Below are 23,393 nucleotides of genomic sequence, written 5' to 3'. Positions count from 1 at the left end.
CTGAATATGCTCAAAGATTTAAAGAAAAATATAAAGATAATGAATAGAGAAATGAGAAATATACAAAAAGAACCAAATGGAACACACAGAGATGAAAAATAAAATATATGAAATGAAAATATTACCAGATGAAAATATCACCAGATTATAGCATATTAGATAATGCAGAAGAAAAGATCAGTGAACTTGAGGACATAATAACAGAAACTGTCCACAGTAAATATAGAAACCATATCCTTTCATCTGAATGTTCATGTAACTTCAGTATTTTTATTGACAGTTATATGTAGATCCATTATACCAGATTTCTCATCTGAATGGGAAATTTGATTAAAATCCAAATATTTATCATATCAAATATTCACGAAGTGAGTGCAGAGACACAGGTAAGCTGGAATTTTGTGTGGTTTACTGGTTTTCCAAAACAGTTTGTTTCTCAGCACAGCACTAGTAGCTCCACCTGAGCCTACACAATATGTATATCTCAGAGTTCAACCTCTCACAAGAGACTGTACTGACTCATACCCTGGGACATCAGACAGCTCAATTCCAGGCTGGGACTAGGCAGAGAGTAGAGCAGTAATCTTAGTAAGTAGTCCCACTCTTGCTCCCCACTAGATATTTCACCTTGGCACCTACATTCTCATGGGTGTTAAAACTAGCTCCTAAGGTTTATATCTGGTCCACAATCCCCCCTTTGACACACAGAAGGATGGTATGGGGAAGAGACACCTCAAATCTTGCTAACACTATAGGTTCTCTCATCATTTGGTACCTAGTGATGAAAGAATCTATAGTGTTTTGTTCCTCTTCTAGCGTTTAAACCTAGCTATGAATATCCTTAATGCTTAAATATTTTATTCAACATTTCTAGAGTTTAGGAGTAGAAAGGGGAAATTCTTATATCTGCTCAGTTTGCCTTCTCGACCAGTTTTGGACATAACTTTTATAGTTAGAAGATAACTAATAAGATGGAGTTCTTCTGGTGGTGCAGTAGGTTAAGGATCTGGCATTGTCACTGCTGTGGCAGGGGTTTGATCCCTGGCCCAGGAACTTCTACATGCCATGGGTGTAGCCAAAAAGAAAAAATAAAATAAAATAAAATAAAAAAACAGAAAATAACCAGTAAGGGTACTATCCAAAGATAAATGAAAGAAGCAACAATCAAAGAAAACTATCTCCATGTTCAAATGAACTCTGAGAAGAAAAGTAATTACAATTTGGCCTTAAGAATATTAACAAGAACTGAAAAAGGGTCTGAAGATTGCAAAATTGAACTTGTCCCACAAAAAGAATTATTACCTTCTTAAAATTCTATAGCACTTTACCCATTTTAAAGAACAGTTTACAATATCACATTTTCAGTTTTAATAAAGCTGTATCTTTACTTAGAATAATTCCTCATAAAACATATTTTTATCATACCTATATCTACACAAAAAAAAAATTTTCATTCTGATATTATTTAAAATTACCTTTATGTTTATTCAGAAGCTTGTAGCCTTCACAATATCTGCCTGATGAAGTCATCATCTTGGCTGTGTCGAGATAAGAGTATGTTGCAGCAAAATCAAACTCTTTTTTACCATCCCACCAGCCTTTCTGCTTAGCATAGTTTCTCATGTCTGGGTGCTCCCGATCAATCTTGGTTGTTATAGAAAGCTGATTAGAAATATTACGAACTCCCTCTATTTTCAAAGAGGAGGAAAAGGGAGAAGAAAAGTCATATTTAATGAAATGTATCTATCTCTGTACGTCATGATCCTTAATCACTATTTCAATGTAAATACAGACTTCTAAATGTTGTACCATGTGCATACTCAAAAATATAAATGAATTATTTTTTAAAAATAAACTTTTTATTTTGAAGTAATTGTAGATTCACATGCAGTTGTAAGAAATAATAGGGAGATCCTATGTAATTTCACGGTCTTCCCAAATGATAACATCTTGTACAATATCACAAACAAAATATTGGTATTCATACAGTCAGGATACTGAATATCACAAAGATCATTCATGTTGCCCTTTGATAGCCACACCCACTTATCTCCCATGCCTACCCTTTCATTAACCCCAGCAACCACCTGTTATCTATTTACATAATTGTCATTTCAAGAATATCATATAAATGGAATCATACAATATACATCCTTTTGGATTTTCTTACTTCATTTAATTCTCTAAAGATTATTCCAAGTTACTTTATATATCAACAGTTCATTCTTTTTTATGGCTGAATAGTATTCCATGGTATGGATATACCACAGTTTGTTTAAATATTTACAAGATAAAGGACAACTGGGTTGTTTCTAGTTTTTGGCTATCATGGAAAAAAGCTGCCATAAATGCTCAGGTACAGGTTTTTGCATGAATTTAAGTCTTTTTCTTTTGGGGATTTTTTGTTTGCTTTTTACAGCCTCAACTGCAGCATATGGAAGTTCCCAGGCCAAGGATCAAACTGGAACTGCAGATGAGGCCTATGCCACAGCCATGGCAACACTGGATCAGAGCTGCATCTACAACCTATGCTACAGCTTGTAGCAACACTGGATCCTTAACTCACTGAGCAATGCCAGTGTTTGAACCTGAACCCTCACAGAGACAAGTTGAGTTCTTAACCTGTTGAGCTACTATGGGAATGCCTGAATTTAAGTTTTACTTCTCTGGGATAAATGTGCAAAATTGCGATTGCTGGGTTATATAGTAGCTGCAGGTTAATTTTTTTTAACTGGCAAATTGTTTGCGAGATCAACTGTACATTCTTACTAGCAATGTATCAGTGATCTATTCTCCATATTCTTGTCAGCATTTGGTAGTGGTCATTAAAATTTTTTAGCCATTCTGATAGAGGTATAGTGATATCTCACTGTGATTTTAATTTCGTTTCCCTAATGGCTAATGATGTTGAAGATCATTTCATGTGCTTTTTTGGCACCTCTATATGCCTTTAGGTGAAATGCATCTTCATGTCTTTTGTCCATTTTTCTAGTTAGATTGTCTTTTTACTGTTGAGTTTTAACAGTTCTTTATATATTCTAGATATTAGTCTTTTATATGAATTACTTTTTTAAAAACAGTCATAAGTAGATTTAGGATGGAAATATAAGGCTTCTAAAAATATGGTACTAATTTATAACAAAATTTTCAACTAAAATAAAACAGCAGAAACAATAAAAGCCTGTTCTAAACAGATCATAATAAATGAATTAAATTATGATAAATGAAAATTGATAACATTTAAAAACAGGTTTAGAATGACCGTCTTCCAAGTAGAAATCAATTAAATTACTCTAATGAAGTCATACTTAGGATGTTTTTACTACAAAAACTAGACTTAAGTCATGATAGAATCAAAGAGAGAGAAGAGGAATTTTCCATCTAATAGATCATTCCCTAAACTATTTAGTTCTTGGGCTAATTTAGAATTAGGAAGAGAAACCAGTTGGCAAAATTAATCTACAACTGGATAATCAAACTTAATGAAGGTGTTCGTTTTGGATGGTTCCATGGGGCTATCTTTTTCAATAGCATACATTTATTCATTTTTCTCTTATATATAGCACACTTGATAAAATAAAAAAGTGCTTAATGGTACTAATCAGGCTAATTATCACAATAAGAAAAATATTCTCAGGAGTTCCCACTGTGGCTCTGTGGGTTAAGAACCCCACAAGAATCCATGAGGATGTGGGTTCAATCCCTGGCCTTGTGCAGTGGGTTAAGTATCTGGCACTGCTGCAAGCTCCAGCATAGGCCGACAGCTGCAGCTATGATTCGACCCCTAGACTTGGTACCTGCATAGATAAAAAGGAAAAGAAAAAGAAAAACAGCCTGAATTCAATTTTATGTATTAATAAACATACATGCAAAATATAAAATGTCCATCAAAACAACTGTCAGTCACCTGTTTTGCAAAATCATATTTAAATCATCCAATGCTCAAGGCTACCTTCATGAAGACTTTCTAAACTTCCCCAAACCATAATGACTTTTCCTTTCTTTAAATGTTTATAGCATAAATGTGTATGTATCATTCATGCATCATTTACTATTTTCACACATGTATCTTACTATATATCTCCCCTGTAAAACTATGAGATCCAGGAGTTAAGAATACAAGAAATACATGATCATGCTTGACCACAACACTGTACTCTAATGAAAGAATATTGAACTGAGAGCTGGGATAGAAAGATTTAAATTCTAAGTCTCTCATTCACTGCCCCCTTTGGTTTCCCCCTTGGTTGTACCCACGGCACATGGAAGTTCCCATGTGCCAGGGAATCTGACCTGTAGCTGAAACCTACACCACAGCTGTGGCAACACCAGATCCTTAAGCCACTGCATCACAGTGGGAACTCCTCTCATTCGCTGCCACTTCACATCTCTGGATCTCATTTGAAAAATGAGGGGAATATATGATGACAAAGAAATAAAGAAAGAAAAAAGCATTCTAAAACAATCGTGCTATTCTCAATGACATCAATTTTCTATACTTTACTATTGTATCAATATACTCTTTCTAACCATTAACCCATAGTCACCAATCCCCAACAACACTCCCATTTTCCCACCTCCACACCCACAGATGATAAAATTTTGGAATTCAGTCCAAAGTTAAAACAAGAAGAAACTGTAAAGAAATGGTTTCACTTTATTAAAAAGTGAAAAATACTATAAAACAGCCAAGAGCTTCTGCACAGAAAATGTAAACAGGCTATATGAAATTAATACCATATATATGAAAAAGACATAATGACACTTCTTTTTCAATAAAGCTCTTTATAGTGCTTTTTCACTGTATTTTTTTTTTTTTTTTTTTTTTTTTTTTTTTTTTAGGGCTGTACCTGCGGCATACGGAAGTTCCCAGGCTAGGGGTTGAATCAGAGCTGCAGCTGCTGGCCTACACCACAACCACAGCAACACTAGATTCAAGTCGTGTCTGCGGTCTACACCACAGCTCAAGGCAATGCAGATTCTTAACCCACTGAGCAAGGCCAGGGATCGAACCTGAGTCCATGGATACTAGTCAGGTTCGTTACTGCTGAGCCACAAGGGGAACTCCCTGGATTATAAATCTTAAAAAACAAAGAAATGCATTGTCTGCAATTAAGAAGTATTTTATTAATTGTAAAACAAATTAAATCATGAAAAGTTGTTCATACCTTGTACTTTTTCTGCTGCCCAGTACTTCCCTGCAGTCTCCAGAATCCAGGCTTCATTCCTATCAGCTATCAGGAAACTGTTGTGATAGCTAAATACCATCCTACCCTCTGAACAATTTCCACCCTGGCCATATTTTTCTAATAAATCAACAATGACATTGAGGGCTTTTTCAGCTGTATCAGCTCTTTCAAGGCCAAGTCTAAAATAAAAATATTAAAGTTCTCAAATTAAAACAAATTTTCATTATATTTCTTAAGTAATTTCATGCACCTGAGATTTTGTGTTTATATTCAAAGTAAAAATTCTTTCAAATTAACAGATACACTGGAATCTAACTTACAAACTATTCCTCTGAAGTCATATAATTGTGGAATCATAAAAACAAACTTGGTAATTTTTTGGCAAGTTGCTTTATCTCTGAACCTCAGGTATCTCATTTTGAAATTAGGATAATAATAATAATAATACCCCATAAAGTGACTGTGAAAATTAGTTACAGTCTGATAAACTATGTTAGGTACTTCCAAAGAATCATAATTTTCAACTCCTTCCCTTCTTCCAATTAATATTAATGATATTTGAGAGTCTTGAAATTGCATGTCTGTATTCTGAAGCATTTTTTTTAGGGCAGCACTTGGGGCATATGGAAGTTCCCAGGCTAGGGGTCAAATTGGAGCTGCAGCTGCTGGCCTACACCAAGCCACATCAACAAGGGATCCAAGCTTTGTCTGGGACCTACACCACAGCTCACAGTGCTGAGTGAGGCCAGGGATTAAACCTGCATCCTCATGGATACTAGTCAGGTTCATAACCCACTGAGCCACAGCAGGAACTCCCCTGAAGCATTTTTAACACAAACTATAAAATACCAAAGTCCAAATTAAAAAAATAGGAAGATAAAACATATAAGAGTTGCACCAAAATTCAAAATTTAGAAAAGCTCTATAGTGTAAAAATATAACAAAAAAATAACCTGACAAGGTCCATGCCCAGTAGTGCCTCTTCATCACAAACTTCTTCTCTTCCCCATACAGCTTCATTCCCAATGCAAACTCCATGCTCATTGGCTCCCATTTCTGCTCCCCATAACCAAGCTGGACGACTAAGAACAACAGCATATGTTTCAGGAACTTGATCAATTTCTATGTAAGTACACTGTAATGAAAGTCACAACAACAATAAAACCAAAAAAGAAAGTTATCAAAGTCCAGAATCTTTTTTTTTTTTTTTTTTTTTTTTTTTTTTTTTTGTCTTTTTGCCATTTCTTGGGCTACTCCTGCAGCATATGGAGGTTCCCAGGCTAGGGGTCTAATCGGAGCTGTAGCCACCAGCCTACACCAGAGCCACAGCAACGCAGGATCCAAGCTGCATCTGCAACCTACAGCACAGCTCACGGCAACGACGGATCCTTAACCCACCAAGCAAGGCCAGGGACTGAACCCGCAACCTCATGGTTCCTAGTCGGATTTGTTAACCACTGTGCCACAACGGGAACTCCCAAAGTCCAGAATCTTGAAATCAATCAGAAGACATGACCGTTATGAAAGAGATAAACAATTATAACTAAATTGAAATTTTCAATAGCATAATAAGGTCATTATCCTTAAAACAAATTCAGAATTTCCCCAAGGGCATTTATTCATTCAGATATTTGCTATTATAAAGCACTCTGCTAAGAGATATGTTGGTTACAAATATGAATCAGATACAGATCTTGCTTTCAAGAAACTAAGACTTGTACATTACTTAAGATACAATGAAATATAAAGTATAAGGGCCATGAATAAAAGTGAAGATGAGGTGCTAACTGAAGCTCAGGATATGGATAGTTTCTAGTAGTGAAATCTTAATACATTTCGTAGAGGAAGATGTGAGTTGAAGTGTAAGGAAGCAGATCTCAAACTCAATGTCCAGTGTTTCTTGGTTAGTGACTTAAGTTTCATACGGCAGCCCTTTAATAAAAGTGATTGCTATAGAAGCCCGCGCCACATGTGGAAATCACGCATTGGGTGTGTCCAGAGCAGTGAAAAGAATGAGAACTATGGGTTTACAGGATAGGTAAGACCTAAATACGAAGAAACAAAGTAAAAATGGATCCAAAATGGATAATCACAGCAAAAGAAAAAAAAAGTGGCTTAGTACAGTTGGCCCTCCATATCTACAGATTCCACATCCACAGATTCAACCAAACACAGATTGAAAATAGCTGGGAAAAAACATTCTAGAAAGTTCCAAAAAGCAAAATTTGTATTTACACTTGTGGCAACTAGTTACATACCATTCACATTATACTCTAAGTAATCTAGAGACAATTTAAAGTATATGGGAGGATGTGCATAAGCTACATGCATTTACATGACATTTAAAATTTTTTTTAAATTTTTGGCCACATCTGCAGCATATGGAAGCACCAGGCTAGAGATCAAATCCATGCTACAGCTGCAACCTACTCCACAGCTGTTGCAACGCCAGATCCTTAACCCACTGGTCCACAGCAGGAACTCCTATATGCTATTTTATATAAGGGACCCAAGCAGCAAAAGATCTTGGTATCCAAGGGGGTCCTGGAACCAATCCCCACAGATATGGATGAACAGCTGTATACATAAAACATCTAATATTTAATATATTTTGGTCTTAGAATATCAACAAAGGGAGTTCCTATTGTGGCTCAGCAGTTAAGAATCCAACTAATAGCCATGAGGATGTGGGTTTGATCCCTGACCTCACTCAGTGGGTTAAAGGATCCAGCGTTGCTGTGAGCTGCGGTGTAGGTTGCATTTGCATCTCAGATCCCATGTTGCTGTGGCTGTGGTATAGGTCCACAGCTGCAGCTCCGATTGGCCCCCTAGCCTGGGAACTTCCATATGCCACAGATGCAGCTGTAAAAAGGCAAAGGAAAAAAAAAAAAGAATATCAATAAAATGAAGTCTAAAATATGTAACCTAGCAGTAAAAGCATAATGTGAAATTTTTACTTTAAGTTCCATGTAAATGGATTTTTAATAAAAATTTTAAAAATCCTTTAATTAACATGTACATTATCAAATTACTTCATAAAGTACACAGTGTTTTCACTTTTATCACTGGACCAAAAAAACTTTTTTGATGATAAAACTGTTATTTAAAGAGTCTGGAAAGATTTTTCCCATTCTATACCAAACAGAATTTTTTTGCCCATCAAATGCCAGCTGAAACCCCAACTCCCAGTGAAGCCTTCCTTGATTTCTAGTCTGAATTAATTGCTTCTTCTCCACTGCTGTCACAACTTGCTGCTCTCACTTAAATTTAGCATTTAAACCATCCTTCTTTATAATGGGGTTAGTTACCTGTACAGTCTATTTCTCTATAAGACTCCTATAAGACAGAACGAGTCTTCACAGCAGGCTTGAAATCCTTTTGCCCTATTCAGCATGCTTGTATATGGTAAGAATTCACATATTTGATTAAAAAATTAGCAGTAATTATTGTTATTTCAGCCTCTTCCAAATCATTGGGGGAAAAAAAGACCAGAAGTCTCTTCTGATTCAAAATTTTTCAAATTTAAATTCTTGAATTGTTAACTTCTATAGCCTCTTCCAAATAGCTAGCTAATGATTTTTTTAAATGTTTGTGATATTTTTAAGGAAAAATATTGCTAACAAAACACATATTTTACCTACCTTAAGATGTTCTTTCAGGTTGTCATGAACTGCTGCAGGAAAATAAACTACTTCTTGTACTTCATCACAAGGTCTATCAGAATTTTTTCCAAAAATAATCCTATTATCAACTGTTGTTGGAGGTAATGCCACAAAAGTGTCACAGGAACGAGGTTCCATTTTTTTTAAACTAAAAAATATGGAAGATTCAAAATAAAAAGGGGAAAACATTTTTACAATATATATAAAACAGAGTAATTTTACTTGGTGACCAGGGTCTATCACTGCCATATCTAACAAAGAATGCTCATTAAAGTTTTAAATTTCATATGCTATACTACAAAAATTAGTAAGAAAAATGAATTTTTTTTTTTTAATTTAGGGACACACCTTGCAGCAAATGGAAGTTCCCAGGCTAAGGGTTGAATCCGACCTGCAGCTGCTCGTCTACACCACAGCCACACCAACACAGGATCTGAGTCACGTCTTCAACCTATACTGCAATTCACAGCAATGCAGGATCCTTTAACCTACTGAGCAAGGCCAGGGATCAAACCCGCATCCTCATGGATGCTAGTTGGGCTCCTAACTCACTGAGCTATAATGAGAACTCCCAAGAAAATGACTTGGGAATGAACCCAGTACAATAATTAATAAGAAAATAAGAATGCCAAGTACTTTCTTCTAGTCTATAGGTCACATTTACCCTCTAAGCTCTTTCTCTCCTGAAGTCTTCCCTGAATCTCACTATTTCTATAATTGGGAACCCTTGTACCTACCTCTGCTGTTATAAAGACCATATCTGTGCATTTATATGAGTCTTCTTACTGGAGTAAGATCCTTGAGGAGTTCCCCTCATGGCTCAGTGGTTAACAAACCCAACTAGTATCCATGGGGAGATGGGTTTGATCCCTGGCCTTGCTCAGTGGGTTAAGGATCCAGCACTGCCATGAGCTATGGTGTAAGTCACAGATCCCGAGTTGCTCTGGCTGTGGTGCAACTACCTAGCCTGGGAACTTCAAAAGACAAAAGATCTTTGAGTGCTGAGAATATGTCTTACTAATCTTTTGTATTCTCATCCATGGAACTATGAAAAAGTCCCAGTATTATATACCTAGTATTTCCTCAAAGGAAGGAAGATAGGGTCTCTTTTGAACTGGAGAATACACACAGATTACAATACCGATAAGGCTGAAATTTTGAAACAGACTCACTGAATCAGACAGACAGAAAAACAAGTCAATAAAATTCCAAATCGTTATTTCCAGGAAGATGTTCACATTCATAAATTATAAACCCTGATTGATAATTTAATATCAGGATAGTGTCATCATTTGGAATATCTTCAATCTTCAAATTTAGTAGAAATTGTTTGCTTCTAGAATGGCACATTGTTTGAGTTTCCTTCATTCCTTTGTTTTTACAATATCCAAACCTTAAAATGACTTTACACTAACAGACACTAGCAATTTAAAAACAAAAATTACGTGAAATAAATGTTTCATTCAGAAGAAAACAAAATGACTCAAATAAGAAACAATTTCACCCTGAAATTCATAAGAGTGATGGAAAAAGAGAGGTCACCACTGCTTCTGTTCTTTTCTGTAAATTTCAACCTTTATGTCCTAGATCTGCACCTTTTTGTGTTCCAATGTTAGTTCCACCATACCTAACTTTGGCAGGCTATTTAATTTCTATCTAAGCCTCCTGTCTCATAGGTAAATAGCTCAGGGGGCTGTTATGAGAATTTAATAAGACAATATCTAAAACATTTTGCACAACGCATAGAACATATTAGATGGTAAATGAAAGCTGTTACTATTATTTGTCGGAAGAGTAAATATCTCACAAAAAGCTTTTTTTTTTTTTTTGCTTATTCTTGACATTACCTACCCCCATCCCAGGAGAGGCCTTAGTTGGCGGATCCCCTACAGCAGTAGCAGCTAGGTCCACTCAAAACCCTAGTCTCAAGGGCCACCAAGCTGCACTAGGTGATCTGAGCTAAGAGGGGTCGTGAGGAAACCTAAGGAAACATGCAACCTAGTTAGGAAAACACCTACCCCATTTAAGAGGGAATGCCCTGAGAGCCTTTACTAACTCCTAGGGCGTATTCATCACTTTTTCCCCCATTTTTTTTTTTCTCCTTTTTTAGCCACCCCGCAGCATATAGAATTTCCCGGCGAAGATCAAATCCGAGCCACAGCTGCAACGCTGCAGCACTGGATCCTTAACCCACTGTGCCGGTTGAGGCGCTCCAAAGATGCTGCCGATCCCATTGCGCCACCGCGGGAATCCCATCAGTTAACAACTTTCTGCCTCAGGCGCCGCACAACTAGTAACCAAATAGAGTTCTCGCCTTGTGGAGTTGGTATTCTATTTTATATGCTTTTTAGTTCACCAAGCGCCTTCAGAAACATCACATCGCTTGATCCTCACAAACGTACTACGGTTAGAGCAATAATTACTACTTTAGTAACACAGATGAGAAAAATTGGTGCAGAAAAGTTTTGCGTAACTCGAGTCAGTTCACAAAGATCTCTGACTTCAAGCGCCTCCAGCAGAAGAGCCGCCACCCAGCGCCCACTCCGCCGCCCAGCCCGAGGCGCTCAAATTGCAAGCCGCGCAGCTGCGGCCAGGCCCCTCCCCGGAGCCTCTCCAAGAAGCCCCTCAGTCTGTCCTGCAGTTCCCAACTTCCTACTTCCTAGTGTTGACTATGCTAGCCCCTCCCCCGTGGACGCCCCTCACCAGTCTCGGAGCTACCCAACGTGAAAGGAAGGAGAGGCGACGAGAGGCAGGCCGACGAGCCAGCTGCCGGAAGCTGCCCCCTTTGACCCCGGAAGTTCACGCTGCTACGGGAAGCGCAGTTCCGGCTAGGCGCAGAGTTTGTTTACATTGCTCAAAGATCTAGCTGCTGCCTTTCCCAGCTCAGGCTCCAAAATGGGGAAATCCTTCGCCAATTTCATGTGCAAGAAGGACTTTCATCCTGCCTCCAAATCCAACATCAAAAAAGTGAGTACGGGGAACAGGCCTTTGGCGCCTTCGTTCCCAGGAGCTTCTGGAGGTGAGAGTGGAAGTATCTGTGGGATCCCTCTTCTCCTTGTCTAAAGTCTTGGCATTTCTCATCCCTTCTCCGCTGAGAAACTCACTGACAAAGCTGCCCTCAACATTTATTCTTCATCAGCCAAGAGACTAGTGGCTCTGTCAGGTCTTTCGCTTCTGTCAGTTAGAATGTAAATCCTTAAGATACGAAGACTGATGTTAGGATTCCCCATCAATTCCCTCAGCAGACTCTGATTTTTTTTTCTTTTCGGATCCCAGAGATCACGGTTTCTGAGCTTTGCTATCCTGTACTTTATTTAAGATAGATTTTTATCCTCTTTATCTCATCCAATAATGCAGTGTCTGTCTGATGACCTCATTGAACTTTGGTTTTTTAAATAACCACTTGCAGGTCTACTAAGTCCAGTACAAAAAAGTGCTGAATATTATGGCAGGGGAAAGCAGAATTGTGAAGTAGAAAGAGTGAACATTGAAACTAGCCCTAGATTCTGTTATTCCAGTACAGTTGCTTTTAGCCCCAAGACCTTGCGCAAAATATTTAACATCCTGATTCTTCATCTCCTAATCTATAAATTAAGAATGATCAATACCAAGTTCCCTTGTGGCTCAGCAGGTTAAGGATTCAGCGTTGTCACTGCTGTGACACAGATTCAGTCCCTGGCTCAGGAACTTCTGCCTGCCTCTGGTGTAGTCAAAATGGAAACAAAGAAGAAGAATCAGTATCAGTTGCCATGACTTTAGAAATTATGATGAGGACTAAATAAGATGGTGTAGGCAAAGGCTTTGAAACAAGTACCACTCTGCCCATCACCTAGAGGGAGTACTCAGTAAAATGTTAATTGCTGCTGCACACGTCCTTATTCTTAGCCTGCTCATAAAATATAGGTGGTAGCTAGAGTTTCATCCTTGGCCCATGTCTTGCTTACTCCATATGCTTTCCCAAGCAATCACAGCCAATTTCATGAATAAACCTTTTCTTTATTCCTGCCTTTCAAGGCTGCAGTGCAACATCTTTCCCCCTAGCTGGAGGCACCTGAAGACAACTATATACTAGACAGTTTTATCTTGATATTCTACTGGCATCTCAAACTCAACATACTTGAAATGGAACTTTTATCCTAAATATGCTGTTCTTGTTATACTTCCATTTCTCATATCAGTATGAAACAGAGTTAGTAACACAAGCCAGAAATTCAAGATTCATCATTTCCTATCACCCTTTATCTAGTCAGCTAATTGTCACTGCAGCAGTTGGGTTCATTGCTGTGGTGTCCCTGGCCCAGGAACTTCCACATGCCATGGGCATGGCAAAACGATACACCAAAAAACCAAAAACTTAGCATGTTTATAGAGAAAGTTTTGACTTGATATTTATGTTGAATGGTTATCAGACACTTTGTCCTTTACTTTAAAGGAGGTAGAAAGGCATTGATACCTTTTAAACCTGCAAATAACATGATTAAATATCCTTGCATGGGCTGTGGGCTTTCTACCTTCACCATTTTTATGACTCAGAATTTTACATAGGGACGCATTCAACCTGTGGTGGGTGGTGGTGCCCTTGAGCAGCTAGCTGCAGGACATCAGATACATCTGTCTTATCTCTTTGTTTTCCCACTTGTCGCCTCCCTTTTTTCTACATCTGCCTTTCCTTTCTTTCTCCTCCTTGTCTTCCATTTCTCTTCTCTTGGGATGTCAGTGATAGCCACTGGCACCTGTGGGCATTGTTTAACCTTACTGAACTAGACATATTCCATGTAGAGAGATGGCCAGTCCCTTCTCTGAAACAACACAGGACTGAGTGCAGGAAGCTATTGTATTCCAAGTGCTCAGAGCGGTTCTCAAGTTTGACATTCTTGCCTGAAAGTTTAGTTATTTTTAATGATCATATTTAAATATTTCTATCAAGTCACAAATCAGATTTTTCAGCTGTTATTTTGTGATGATGATATTATGACCAAAGTAGATTATTTTATAAACTATATACAATAGCATTTTATATTTTATTATAAAAGAGAACAAACTTCCTATTTAAGTTTTTTACTTTACTAATTTAGGTATGGATGGCAGAACAGAAAATATCATATGATAAGAAGAAACAAGAAGAATTAATGCAGCAGTATCTTAAAGAGCAAGAATCATATGATAACAGGTAAGAAATTCCACCCTGCTGGTGTTTTTAGAATAATCAGTTCCATGAGACTATCCCTTACTGAGTCACACCACAGCCACAGCAACATGGGATCCTAGCCACATCTGAGACCAATACCAGATCCCGCATTGCTGTGACTAAGGTGTAGGCTGGCAGTTGTAGCTCTGATTCAACCTAGCCTGGGAACCTCCATATGCCATGGGTGTGGCCCTAAAAAGCCAAAAAAGAATAGAAGAAAGAAAGAGAAAGAATCTGTATAGATTTTTAGTTAAGTTAAAACAAAATTGCTAATATCATAACCTTATCTTTCATTTTGTATACGTGTTGAATTTTACACGAAATGGAAATGGATCTTCCAGTTGATTTTCTGTTATTTTTGTTTCAATATAAATGGAATGCTTTTTTTGGGGGGGGTAGATATATAAGTAGATAGATACACATACATATATATATATAGAACATAAAATTTACCATTTTTAAACATGCTTGATTCAGTGGCATTAATTACATTCACTGTGTTGTGTACCATCACCACTATTTCCAAAATTGTTTTCATTATCCCAAAAAGGAACTCTATACCCATTAAACAGTAACTCTCTATTCCCCTTCCCTCCAGCTCCTGTGAAAATACTCTTCTTTCTGGCTCTATGAATTTGCCCATTCTAGGTACATCATGTAAGTGGAATCATACACCACTTGTCCTTTTGTGTCTGGCTTATTTCATTTAGCATAACAAGTTCAAGAGTCATCCATGTTGTAGCATGTATCAGAACTTATCTTTTTTATGGCCAAATAATATTCCATTGTGTGTATATAGCACAGCTGGATCTATCCATTCATCCATCTTTTTGAATTCAACCTCATGGCTCTTTTGAATATGCTGCTGTAAACACTGGCATACAAAAGTCTGTTCAGCTCCCTGCTTTCAGTTCCTTTCGGATATACCTAGCAGTAGAATTGCTGGATCATATAGTTATTCTATGTTTGGCTATTGAAAATCCACCAAACTGTTTTCCATAGTGGCTGCACCATTTTACATTCCCATCAGTAATGCATAAGGGTTCCAGTTTTCCACATACTCACCAACGTTTATTATCCCCCCCTTTTTTTTCCAGATAGTAGCCATCCTAATGAGCAGGAAATGGTATCTCATGGGGTTTTTTGTTTTTTGGGGTTTTTTTTGGTATCTCATGGTTTTGATTTACATTTCCCTAAAACCTAGTGATGTTGAGCTTTTCATGTGCTTGATTTTATTTTATTTGTTTGTATTTTAAGGCTGCACCTGTGGCATATGGAAGTTCCTTGGCTAGGGGCTAAATCGGAGCTACGGCTGCCGGCCTACACCCCAGCCACAGCAACGCTGGATCCTTAACCCACTGAACAATGCCAGGGATCAGACCCGCAACCTCATGGTTCCAAATCAGATTCGTTTCCACTGCACTGCAATGGAAACTCTCAAAAAAGAAATCTTATACCCATTACCAGTCACTCCCCATTCCCACACCCTGAGCCCCCTTCTACCTCTGAACCCAAAGCAACCACTAATTTACTTTCTGTCTCTATAGATATACCTATTCTGGAAATGTCATATAAATGGAATCATACAATATGTAATTGTGACTGGCTTCTATTTGGTAGTGTTTTTGAAGTTCATTTATGTTATATCATGTATCAGTAGTTTTTTCTATTTTTATTGCTGAATAATATTCTGTTGTATAGATGTAGATCCTGTCATCCTTTTGCTCTCTTTTCCTTTATAATTCTTTATAAACTCCCATGGAAATAAGAAGAGAGGAATTATAATCATGTAGTATATTTTTTGTGATTGCCATTTCCAAATATAAGAGGAAATTCTGGTCACTCTTTAGCCTTCTTCATTACCAGTAATTTACTTGGATCTTATGAATTAAAACTTTAACTTATTCATCAATTTGTAACAGTTTTTTCTAAAAAGCATAGCGTATCTCTCTAAACAGAACCCAAACAGAAAACTTTCAGTGTTAAATGGTAAAAAAAAGAAAATGGTTTTTAAGATGCAACAGGTATTGATTTCATCATGGTAATTAACCTGATGTAGATTATCTTTAAACTATTGTCTTCATTGGCCTCACTAAAGAATTTGATTCTCTTATTAATTTTGACTCTAACAAGCATTAATTGGATCTGACTTCCTAAAGCTTAGGAAAGACTCATTTTTCTAAAACAGTTTGATTCCTCACAATTAAGAAAAAATGTTGGCATTATTTAACTTAATTGCAAATTTTGCTGCCATATAGGATCTCAAGGCTGTCTCTATTTTCACAGCACTTCAAAGTTTGAGAAAAGCTTGTTAGGATGATCATGGCATTTTTCCTCATTTCGGTTGAGAGGGCGCAAGTTGCTCAGGTAATGAGAAAGTCTCAGAACTTACAACCAGTTACTAAACAGGCAAAAGTGTTGGAATTTCCATTCAGATATTTAAGATGTCATCTAATTGGTGGAGTACAGTTTTGGAACTTATCTGTAATAAAAGTATTTTATCCTGATTCCCTTAGGATTTAGGGGTATGGAGGGACACTAATTTTTTTCCTCCTAACATAAAATTGCTAACTTTATGTCTTGTTTTACTTAGATTGCTTATGGGAGATGAACGTGTAAAGAATGGCCTTAATTTCATGTATGAGGCTCCACCAGGGGCTAAGAAAGGTACTTGATTCATTTCCTTTTATTTAAGTTTTTGCAACTAAAGATTGAGAAATTTCATGACAGACATTTTTGAAAAGTTGTTCTCCATTCTGTAAAATAATTTTTAAATACTGTAATAAATACAGTAGAATAAATACTAAAAATATTTGTCTAATCTAGTAATAATTTTATGACTTGTCCTTTGGGGAGGAAAAACTCAACATCACCAGAAATACATTTATTCTTCTATAATTTGTGTCTTTAGTCCTTCTTACTGACTATACTTATAAATAGAAAGCATAATATTCACTGTCAATGAAAAATATGGAAGTTTAAAAATTAGAAATTAAGGTGCTTATTAAATACTGTCATTTAATACTGTTTTTTATCCTTTTTTTTCACCTACATTTTTGATATGCAATCAAGAAAACAAAGAGGTAAAGTGCTATTTTCTGTGTTTGGATTTACTTGCAGTAGTTTGTAATTTTATGGAAAAATTGAAAGACTTTAATGAATGTTTTTAGAAAGAAGAAACAGAAGGAGAGACCGAATACAAATTTGAATGGCAGAAAGGAGCCCCACGAGAAAAGTAAGAACTAGTTTTCTTTTTTTTTTTAATGTTTAATTTTTATACAGTTTTAAAAGTTACTTTCCATTTACAGTTATTACAAAATACTGATTATATTCCGCATGTTTTACAATATGTCCTTGAGCCTGTTTTACACCCAGTAGTTTGTCTCTCACAGTTCCCCACCCTTATATTGCCCCTCCCCTACTCCCCACTGGTAACCACTAGTTTTTTCTCTATGAGTCTGCTTCTATGTTTATTTACCAGTTTGTTGTATTTTTTAGATCCCACGCATAAGTGGAATATATAAATACAGTATTTATCTTTCTCTGTATGACTTATTTCACTTAGCATAATGCCCTCCCAAGTCCAAGCATGCTATTGCAATCAGCCATTATTTCTTCAAATATTTTTTTCTAGAACTAGTTTTCTTTTAAGATAAAATATGTATCATTAAATTTATCTGATATCTTGTCTTATTTTGCCTTTTTATTTACTAGAAGAAGCAACTAATGTAAAAAATTATTATTAATATATATATATATTTTTTTTTGGTCTTTTGTCTTTTTAGGGCCACACTGGTGGCATACGGAGGTTCCCAGGCTAGGGGTCTAATCGGAGCTACAGCTGCTGGCCCATGCCACAGCCATAGCCACGCAGGATCTGAGCCACATCTGCGACCTACACCATGGCTCATGGCAGTGCCGGATCCTTAACCCACTGAGTGAAGCCAGGCCCACAACTGCATGGTTCCTAGTCGGATTCTTTCCTTTGAGCCACAGGGGAACGCCTAAAAAATGATTTTTAATGATTTGTTTTATGCAACTACTTTGCTTGATCATAGTCTCCCCCCCACCCCCACTATACAGCATGGGGACCAAGTTACTCTTACATGTATACATTTTTTTTTTCCACCCTTTGTTCTGTTGCAATATGAGTATCAAGACATAGTTCTCAATGCTACTCAGCAGGATCTCCTTGTAAATCTAACATAGTCTTTTGTTTTGTTTTTTTTCCATTTGTTTAAATCACAAATCATCAGACAAGATACTTAATGATGAAGTGGTATTTGGAAATATTAAATAGATGGTGTGGTTCTATATATTTTTGAAGTACATTTCATAATTTACTTAGAACTAAAAGCTGATTTTAGTTTAATTTGTTAAATTATTCTGAATATTGTATTTGCATTTTCTGTACTTAATAGATATGCCAAAGATGACATGAACATCAGAGATCAGCCCTTTGGTATTCAGGCAAGTGACATATATTTATTCTGTAAGAATCTTTTTTTTATATACATTTCTTTATACTGTTGTCCAAAAGGTTTTTAAGCCTAAGGGGGCTTTATGTTTTCTATTTCTATCCTATAGTAAGGACTAGGAGAGAAAACATTAAATTAGTAGACTGATACCAGATAGGATTCAGAGTTTTGTGAGGGTATGAGATAATGGTCTCTGCAATTTTCAAGAAATTTGGAGAATTAGCTCAAAGTCAAGAAAAAATATAAACTATTTGTTTAGAACCAGGACAAATTATCACCAGTGGGCCAGGTCCTTGTTATAAATAACATTTTTTTGAACACTGCCTTGCTTATTTATATATTGCCTCCAGCTGCTTTCCTGTTACATTGGCAGAGTTGAGTAGTTGCAACAGAGACCTCTGGCCCATAAAGCCTAAAATATGTACTACCTGGCCCTTTACAGAAAACGTTTGCTAGCCCCTGGTTTAGGAAATTGAAACCTCAAAGGTTAACTTTGAAAGTTAGAGAATTTAAGATTAAGCCATGACATAATTCTTGTTTTGGTATTTTACCATTTCTTTTTGGATGACATGGTTTTATTGCCACCAAGTCAAACTCAAAAAGAAATAGGATTCAGCTTAGTTTTTAGGTACAATTTATAGTAAAAGATTTCAGTGTTCAAATTACCTTATCAAGTATGGTTTTGGGAGTTCCCTTCGTGGCTCAGTGGTTAACAAACCCGACTAGGATACATGAGGATGAGTTCTTAATCCCTGGCCTCACTCAATGGGTCAGTGATCCAGCATTGCCATGAGCTGTGGTATAGGTCACAGACACAGCTCGGATCTGGCGTTACTGTGGCTGTGGTGTAGGCCAGTGACTACAGCTCTAATTTGACCCCTGGCCAGGGAAACTCCAAAAAAAAAAAAAAAAGTGTAGTTATGGAGTGTCTTTCCCTGGAGATCTTTTAGAAACAATATTAATTTAACTTAAACTTGACTAAGGAGAAGGGATTTGAACATTGGTTAGATTCTTAGTAATTTGGTAACCAAAAGAATTAATGTTCATTATTTCTCAGGTTCGAAATGTGAGGTGCATTAAATGTCACAAATGGGGTCATGTCAACACAGATCGAGAATGTCCTTTGTTTGGTCTTTCTGGAATTAATGCAAGTTCAGTTCCCACTGATGGCTCAGGTAAGCACTAGACATAATTAATTTATTTGTTTTAGAATTTATATCAAATACAAACAAGGAAAGCTAAAATAACATTTTTATTTAGTCTCTCTCTGGGTATTGGTTTGATTTGGTTTTTGGAGGTTAGGTCACATTCCCAGAATATGATGGTCAGTGGGGAACTCTGATAATGTATTTTCAATTTGTTTTTTGTCTTTTTTTTTTTTTTTTTTTTTTTAGGGCCTCGCCCGAGGCAAGGGGAGGTTCCCAGGCTAGGGGTCTAATGGAAGCTGTTGCTGTCGGCCTACACCACAACCACAGCAATCCCAGATCCTTAACCTGCTGAGCAAGGCCAAGGATCAAACCTGCAGCCTCGTGGTTCCTAGTCAGATTCGTTTCCACTGCACCACTACGGGAACTCCATGTTTTCAACTTGAAATGCTGTGTATTAGAATTTGATTTAATTTTTCTAGCCATGGGCCCTATGAAATTGATTTTATTAGCATAGTTTGTCAGGTTGGTAACCTAAAAAGAGAAGGAAGAAATAGTTATTTCTCATATTCATGTCCTCCTGAGTTGTAGAACTGTGCTGGACAGGAAGCCTCAGCAATCACTCTTTATTTGTTCAGAGATGAAATCAAAACTGAGTTTTAATGGATAAACAACAGGGTCCAACTGTATAGCACAGGGAACTATATTCAGCTTATCCTAAGATAAGCCATAATGGAAAAGAATATTTTAAAATGTATGTATATGTATAACTGAAGCACTTTGCTGTATAGCAAAAATTAACACAGCATTGTAAATGAACTAATACTTCAATTTAAAAAACTTTTAAAAGATGTTAAATATATTAAAATTTTTACTTGAAAGTTATTTACCCTCCTGCACATTATTGTCTACTTAAGAAAAATTGGTCTAATTTGCTTTGGATTACTTGTGTTCTTTTTATAAAGAGATAGTAAAACTGAGAAGTTTTAAGTTTATCTGTGCCTTGTTAATATGCCACACTAATCCAACAATAGGATCATAATGGATCCTAATAGAAATATCCTGCTTAACCCTATAACAAGTCATTTTACTTTTATGAGATTCAATTCCTCATTTAAAAATAAAGATGAGGGAGTTGGCATCGTGGCTTAGTGGTTAACGCAGCCAGCTAGTATCCATGAGGACGTGGGTTTGATCCCTGCCCTTGCTCAGTGGGTTAAGGATCTGGTGTTGCCATGAGCTGTGGTGTAGGTTGCAGACATGGCTCCAATCCCATGTTGCTGTAGCTGTGGCATAGGCCAGCATCTGTAGCTCCAATTTGACTCCTAGCCTGGGAACCTCTGTATGCTACAGGTGCAGCCCTAAAAAGAAAAAAAGTAAAATAAAAATGATAGTATAACTCAGGATATTTTCAGCATTTTTTAAACAGATATAGGACCTTTTTTGTAATTTTTTAAATAAAATCTTACATGTAACCCCAGCGTGTAGAACATATCAAGGCAGAACTAATGTTCTGAGCACAAAGCCCCATCCTCCTAGCTAATCTATGCCTCTGGTGCACCTCTTTAGACTCCCTAAGTTTCCATGGCCACCTCTGAGCCGAGGGTTCTCCCTCAGTTATATCAAAGACATATGACCTTTAGCCTCTCTTCTATAGCCAGAAATTAGGCTTCCTGGAGTTCCTGTCGTGGCTCGGTGGTTAACAAACCTGACTAGTATCTGTGAGGATGCAGGTTCGATCCCTGGCCTTGCTCAAGGGGTTAAGGATATGGTGAGCTATGGTGTAGGTCGCAGATGTGGCTCGGACCCCGAGTTGCTATGGCTGTGGTGTAGGCCAGCAGCTCCAGCTCCAATTCGACCTCTAGGCTGGGAACCTCCATATGTCGCAGGTGCGGCCCTAAAAAATTAAAAAGACAAAAAAAAAAGAAAGAAAGAAAGAAAGAAGGCTTCCTTCTCACAAGCCAGATGCAGGTCATAGGACTCAAGATGCCAGTTCTCATATTAGGAGTTTAGGAATTTGACCCATCATTAGATTTGAAACTTTCATTAATGGTGCCAGGTTTTAGAGGCAAGTATGCAGATAGAATATTACAACTACAGAACATTGTAAATCAACTATAATTAAAAAGAATTTTTAAGAATATTACAACTGATTTTTTTTTTAAATCCTTTTGCTCTAAAGAAAGTTTTTTTAGACCACATTTTAAGTAGAAGGAAAACTGCTCAGTGGTGAGAGACTGTCAGCAGAAAACTGCTCAGTGGTGAGAGACCTTGGTCTGGCAATCTCTGGTAAAAGAACATTCTGCTGATGCCACAGGGCAGGTCCTCTTCAAACCCACATACTGTACTCTCTCTCCCCTGCTTTCACTCAACTGGTGAATGAAGGGAGGGAAGCCTCCAAAGAGATAAAGCCCCAAAGAAAATGATGGTGGAGTAGAATGAAGACTCCATTGGCACAAATATCTCTGACCACTAATTTTGGTAGTCGTAGAGATCTCTCGTTATGTAGGAAAAGTATATTCTGTTTTCTGGAAGGGATTGCTTCTTTCTCATCTTTTCCTTTACTCCATCCTCACGTTGCCCTTACAGCTAGCTGCACAACTCCTGTGTTGGCTACAGGCAGGCGGTGGTAGTTGCTGTCTTTGTTCCTCAGCCTTGACTTACTTTGATCCTGCTTTGAGAGAATGAGTAAGATAGACTCCAGGATACTAGAAGACTAGAATATGGACCATAGACTAGGATAGCCCTTTCTTTAGTAATCGATAGACTTGCTTTCTCTTCAATCTGTGTTGGAAAGTCTATTGACAACAACCAAAAGAACTTGTGCTAAAGGTTTATAAGAATGACACATCCATTTTGGAACAAGAATGGTAAAATGAATATTTTAATCCACTGTTGTTAGAATTGGAGCAGCCTTTCTGAAGAGTCATTTGATGATATGTATCAAAGGCCTTAAAGACATGCATTTTTTTTTTTTACTAGAAGTTCCCCTTCCAGGAATTTATAAGAAAGTAATAAGGTAGATATGCAAGGGTTTATAGTAGTAAAAGATTGGAAATAACCCTAAATGTCTACCAGTAAGGGGTTGGTAAAATAAACCCACTGACTTATTCAACAGTCATATATGGAGTACTTACTCTGTGCTAGGCATTTTACTAGACTCTAGGAATGCAGTAGCAAGACAGAAAAGCTTCCTTAATTCTATTGTAAATGACACAAAATAAATAATAAACAAGAAAATACTAGGTATGTATAAGTTCTATGATAAAAATTACATTGGATACTGTGATAAGAACTAAGTGGGGAAAACCAGATGCAATGGTCCAGAAGGGCCCCTCTGGAGAAGTGATGTCAGGCTGAGACCTAGATGACAGGAAAATCCAACCATGCAGGTTCGAGAAGAGCATGTGGCATCTAGGCTAAAGGAACAACCTTCCACACAGAGGGAACCATAAATTCTGAGAGTTAGGTGGTTAAGAGTGCAGACTGTGGAGGCATGGAGGTACACAGATGCCTGATTTGGAGCCCCTGCTCTCTTGGTAGCCACGTGGCTCTAAGCAAGCTGCTTAACGGCTCTGTGCCTCAGTCCGCAATATCTGTAAAATAGATATTATACTAGTACCTACCTTATAAGGTTGTGATGAAAATTAAATGAATTAATGCATGTGTAATGCTCGGACTAGTGCTTGGCACGTAGTAAGCACTTTATTAGTATGTTTTAGAGGAGTGGA

General features: G+C 37.2%; 2 protein-coding genes across 8 annotated transcripts in view; one reads left to right on the top strand and one right to left on the bottom strand.

The window, feature by feature from the left end:
* Positions 1-11,644, bottom strand: part of SCRN3 (secernin 3) — a 43,910-nt gene extending 32,266 nt beyond the window's left edge. The window contains exons 1-6 of one of the 7 annotated variants that reach the window (XM_021074978.1): positions 11,555-11,629; positions 10,703-10,832; positions 8,831-8,999; positions 6,143-6,324; positions 5,169-5,368; positions 1,476-1,688 (exon numbers count right to left, since the gene is read on the bottom strand). In XM_021074978.1, coding sequence (XP_020930637.1) covers positions 1,476-1,688; positions 5,169-5,368; positions 6,143-6,324; positions 8,831-8,989 — 754 coding nt within the window. In that variant the 5' untranslated portion in view covers positions 8,990-8,999; positions 10,703-10,832; positions 11,555-11,629. Of the gene's footprint in view, positions 1-1,475; positions 1,689-5,168; positions 5,369-6,142; positions 6,325-8,830; positions 9,000-9,199; positions 9,303-9,588; positions 10,680-10,702; positions 10,833-10,869; positions 11,530-11,554 lie in introns of those variants that run through there. The other 6 variants (XM_021074981.1, XM_021074977.1, XM_021074976.1 and 3 more) reach the window with 6 other exon arrangements.
* CIR1 (corepressor interacting with RBPJ, 1) overlaps positions 11,674-23,393 on the top strand; it is a 37,392-nt gene continuing 25,672 nt past the window's right edge. Inside the window, 7 exon segments of the mRNA NM_001243831.1 lie at positions 11,674-11,818; positions 13,927-14,021; positions 16,633-16,706; positions 17,112-17,122; positions 17,210-17,274; positions 18,461-18,509; positions 19,575-19,692. Of these exon segments, the coding sequence (NP_001230760.1) occupies positions 11,747-11,818; positions 13,927-14,021; positions 16,633-16,706; positions 17,112-17,122; positions 17,210-17,274; positions 18,461-18,509; positions 19,575-19,692 (484 nt within the window). The 5' untranslated portion in view covers positions 11,674-11,746.

Source organism: Sus scrofa, chromosome 15 (assembly GCF_000003025.6).
Source record: "Sus scrofa isolate TJ Tabasco breed Duroc chromosome 15, Sscrofa11.1, whole genome shotgun sequence".
In the NCBI taxonomy this organism is placed as follows: Eukaryota; Metazoa; Chordata; class Mammalia; order Artiodactyla; family Suidae; genus Sus; species Sus scrofa.
The sequence above is the reverse complement of the archived record's forward strand: the minus strand, read 5'-3'. Positions and strand labels throughout refer to the sequence as shown.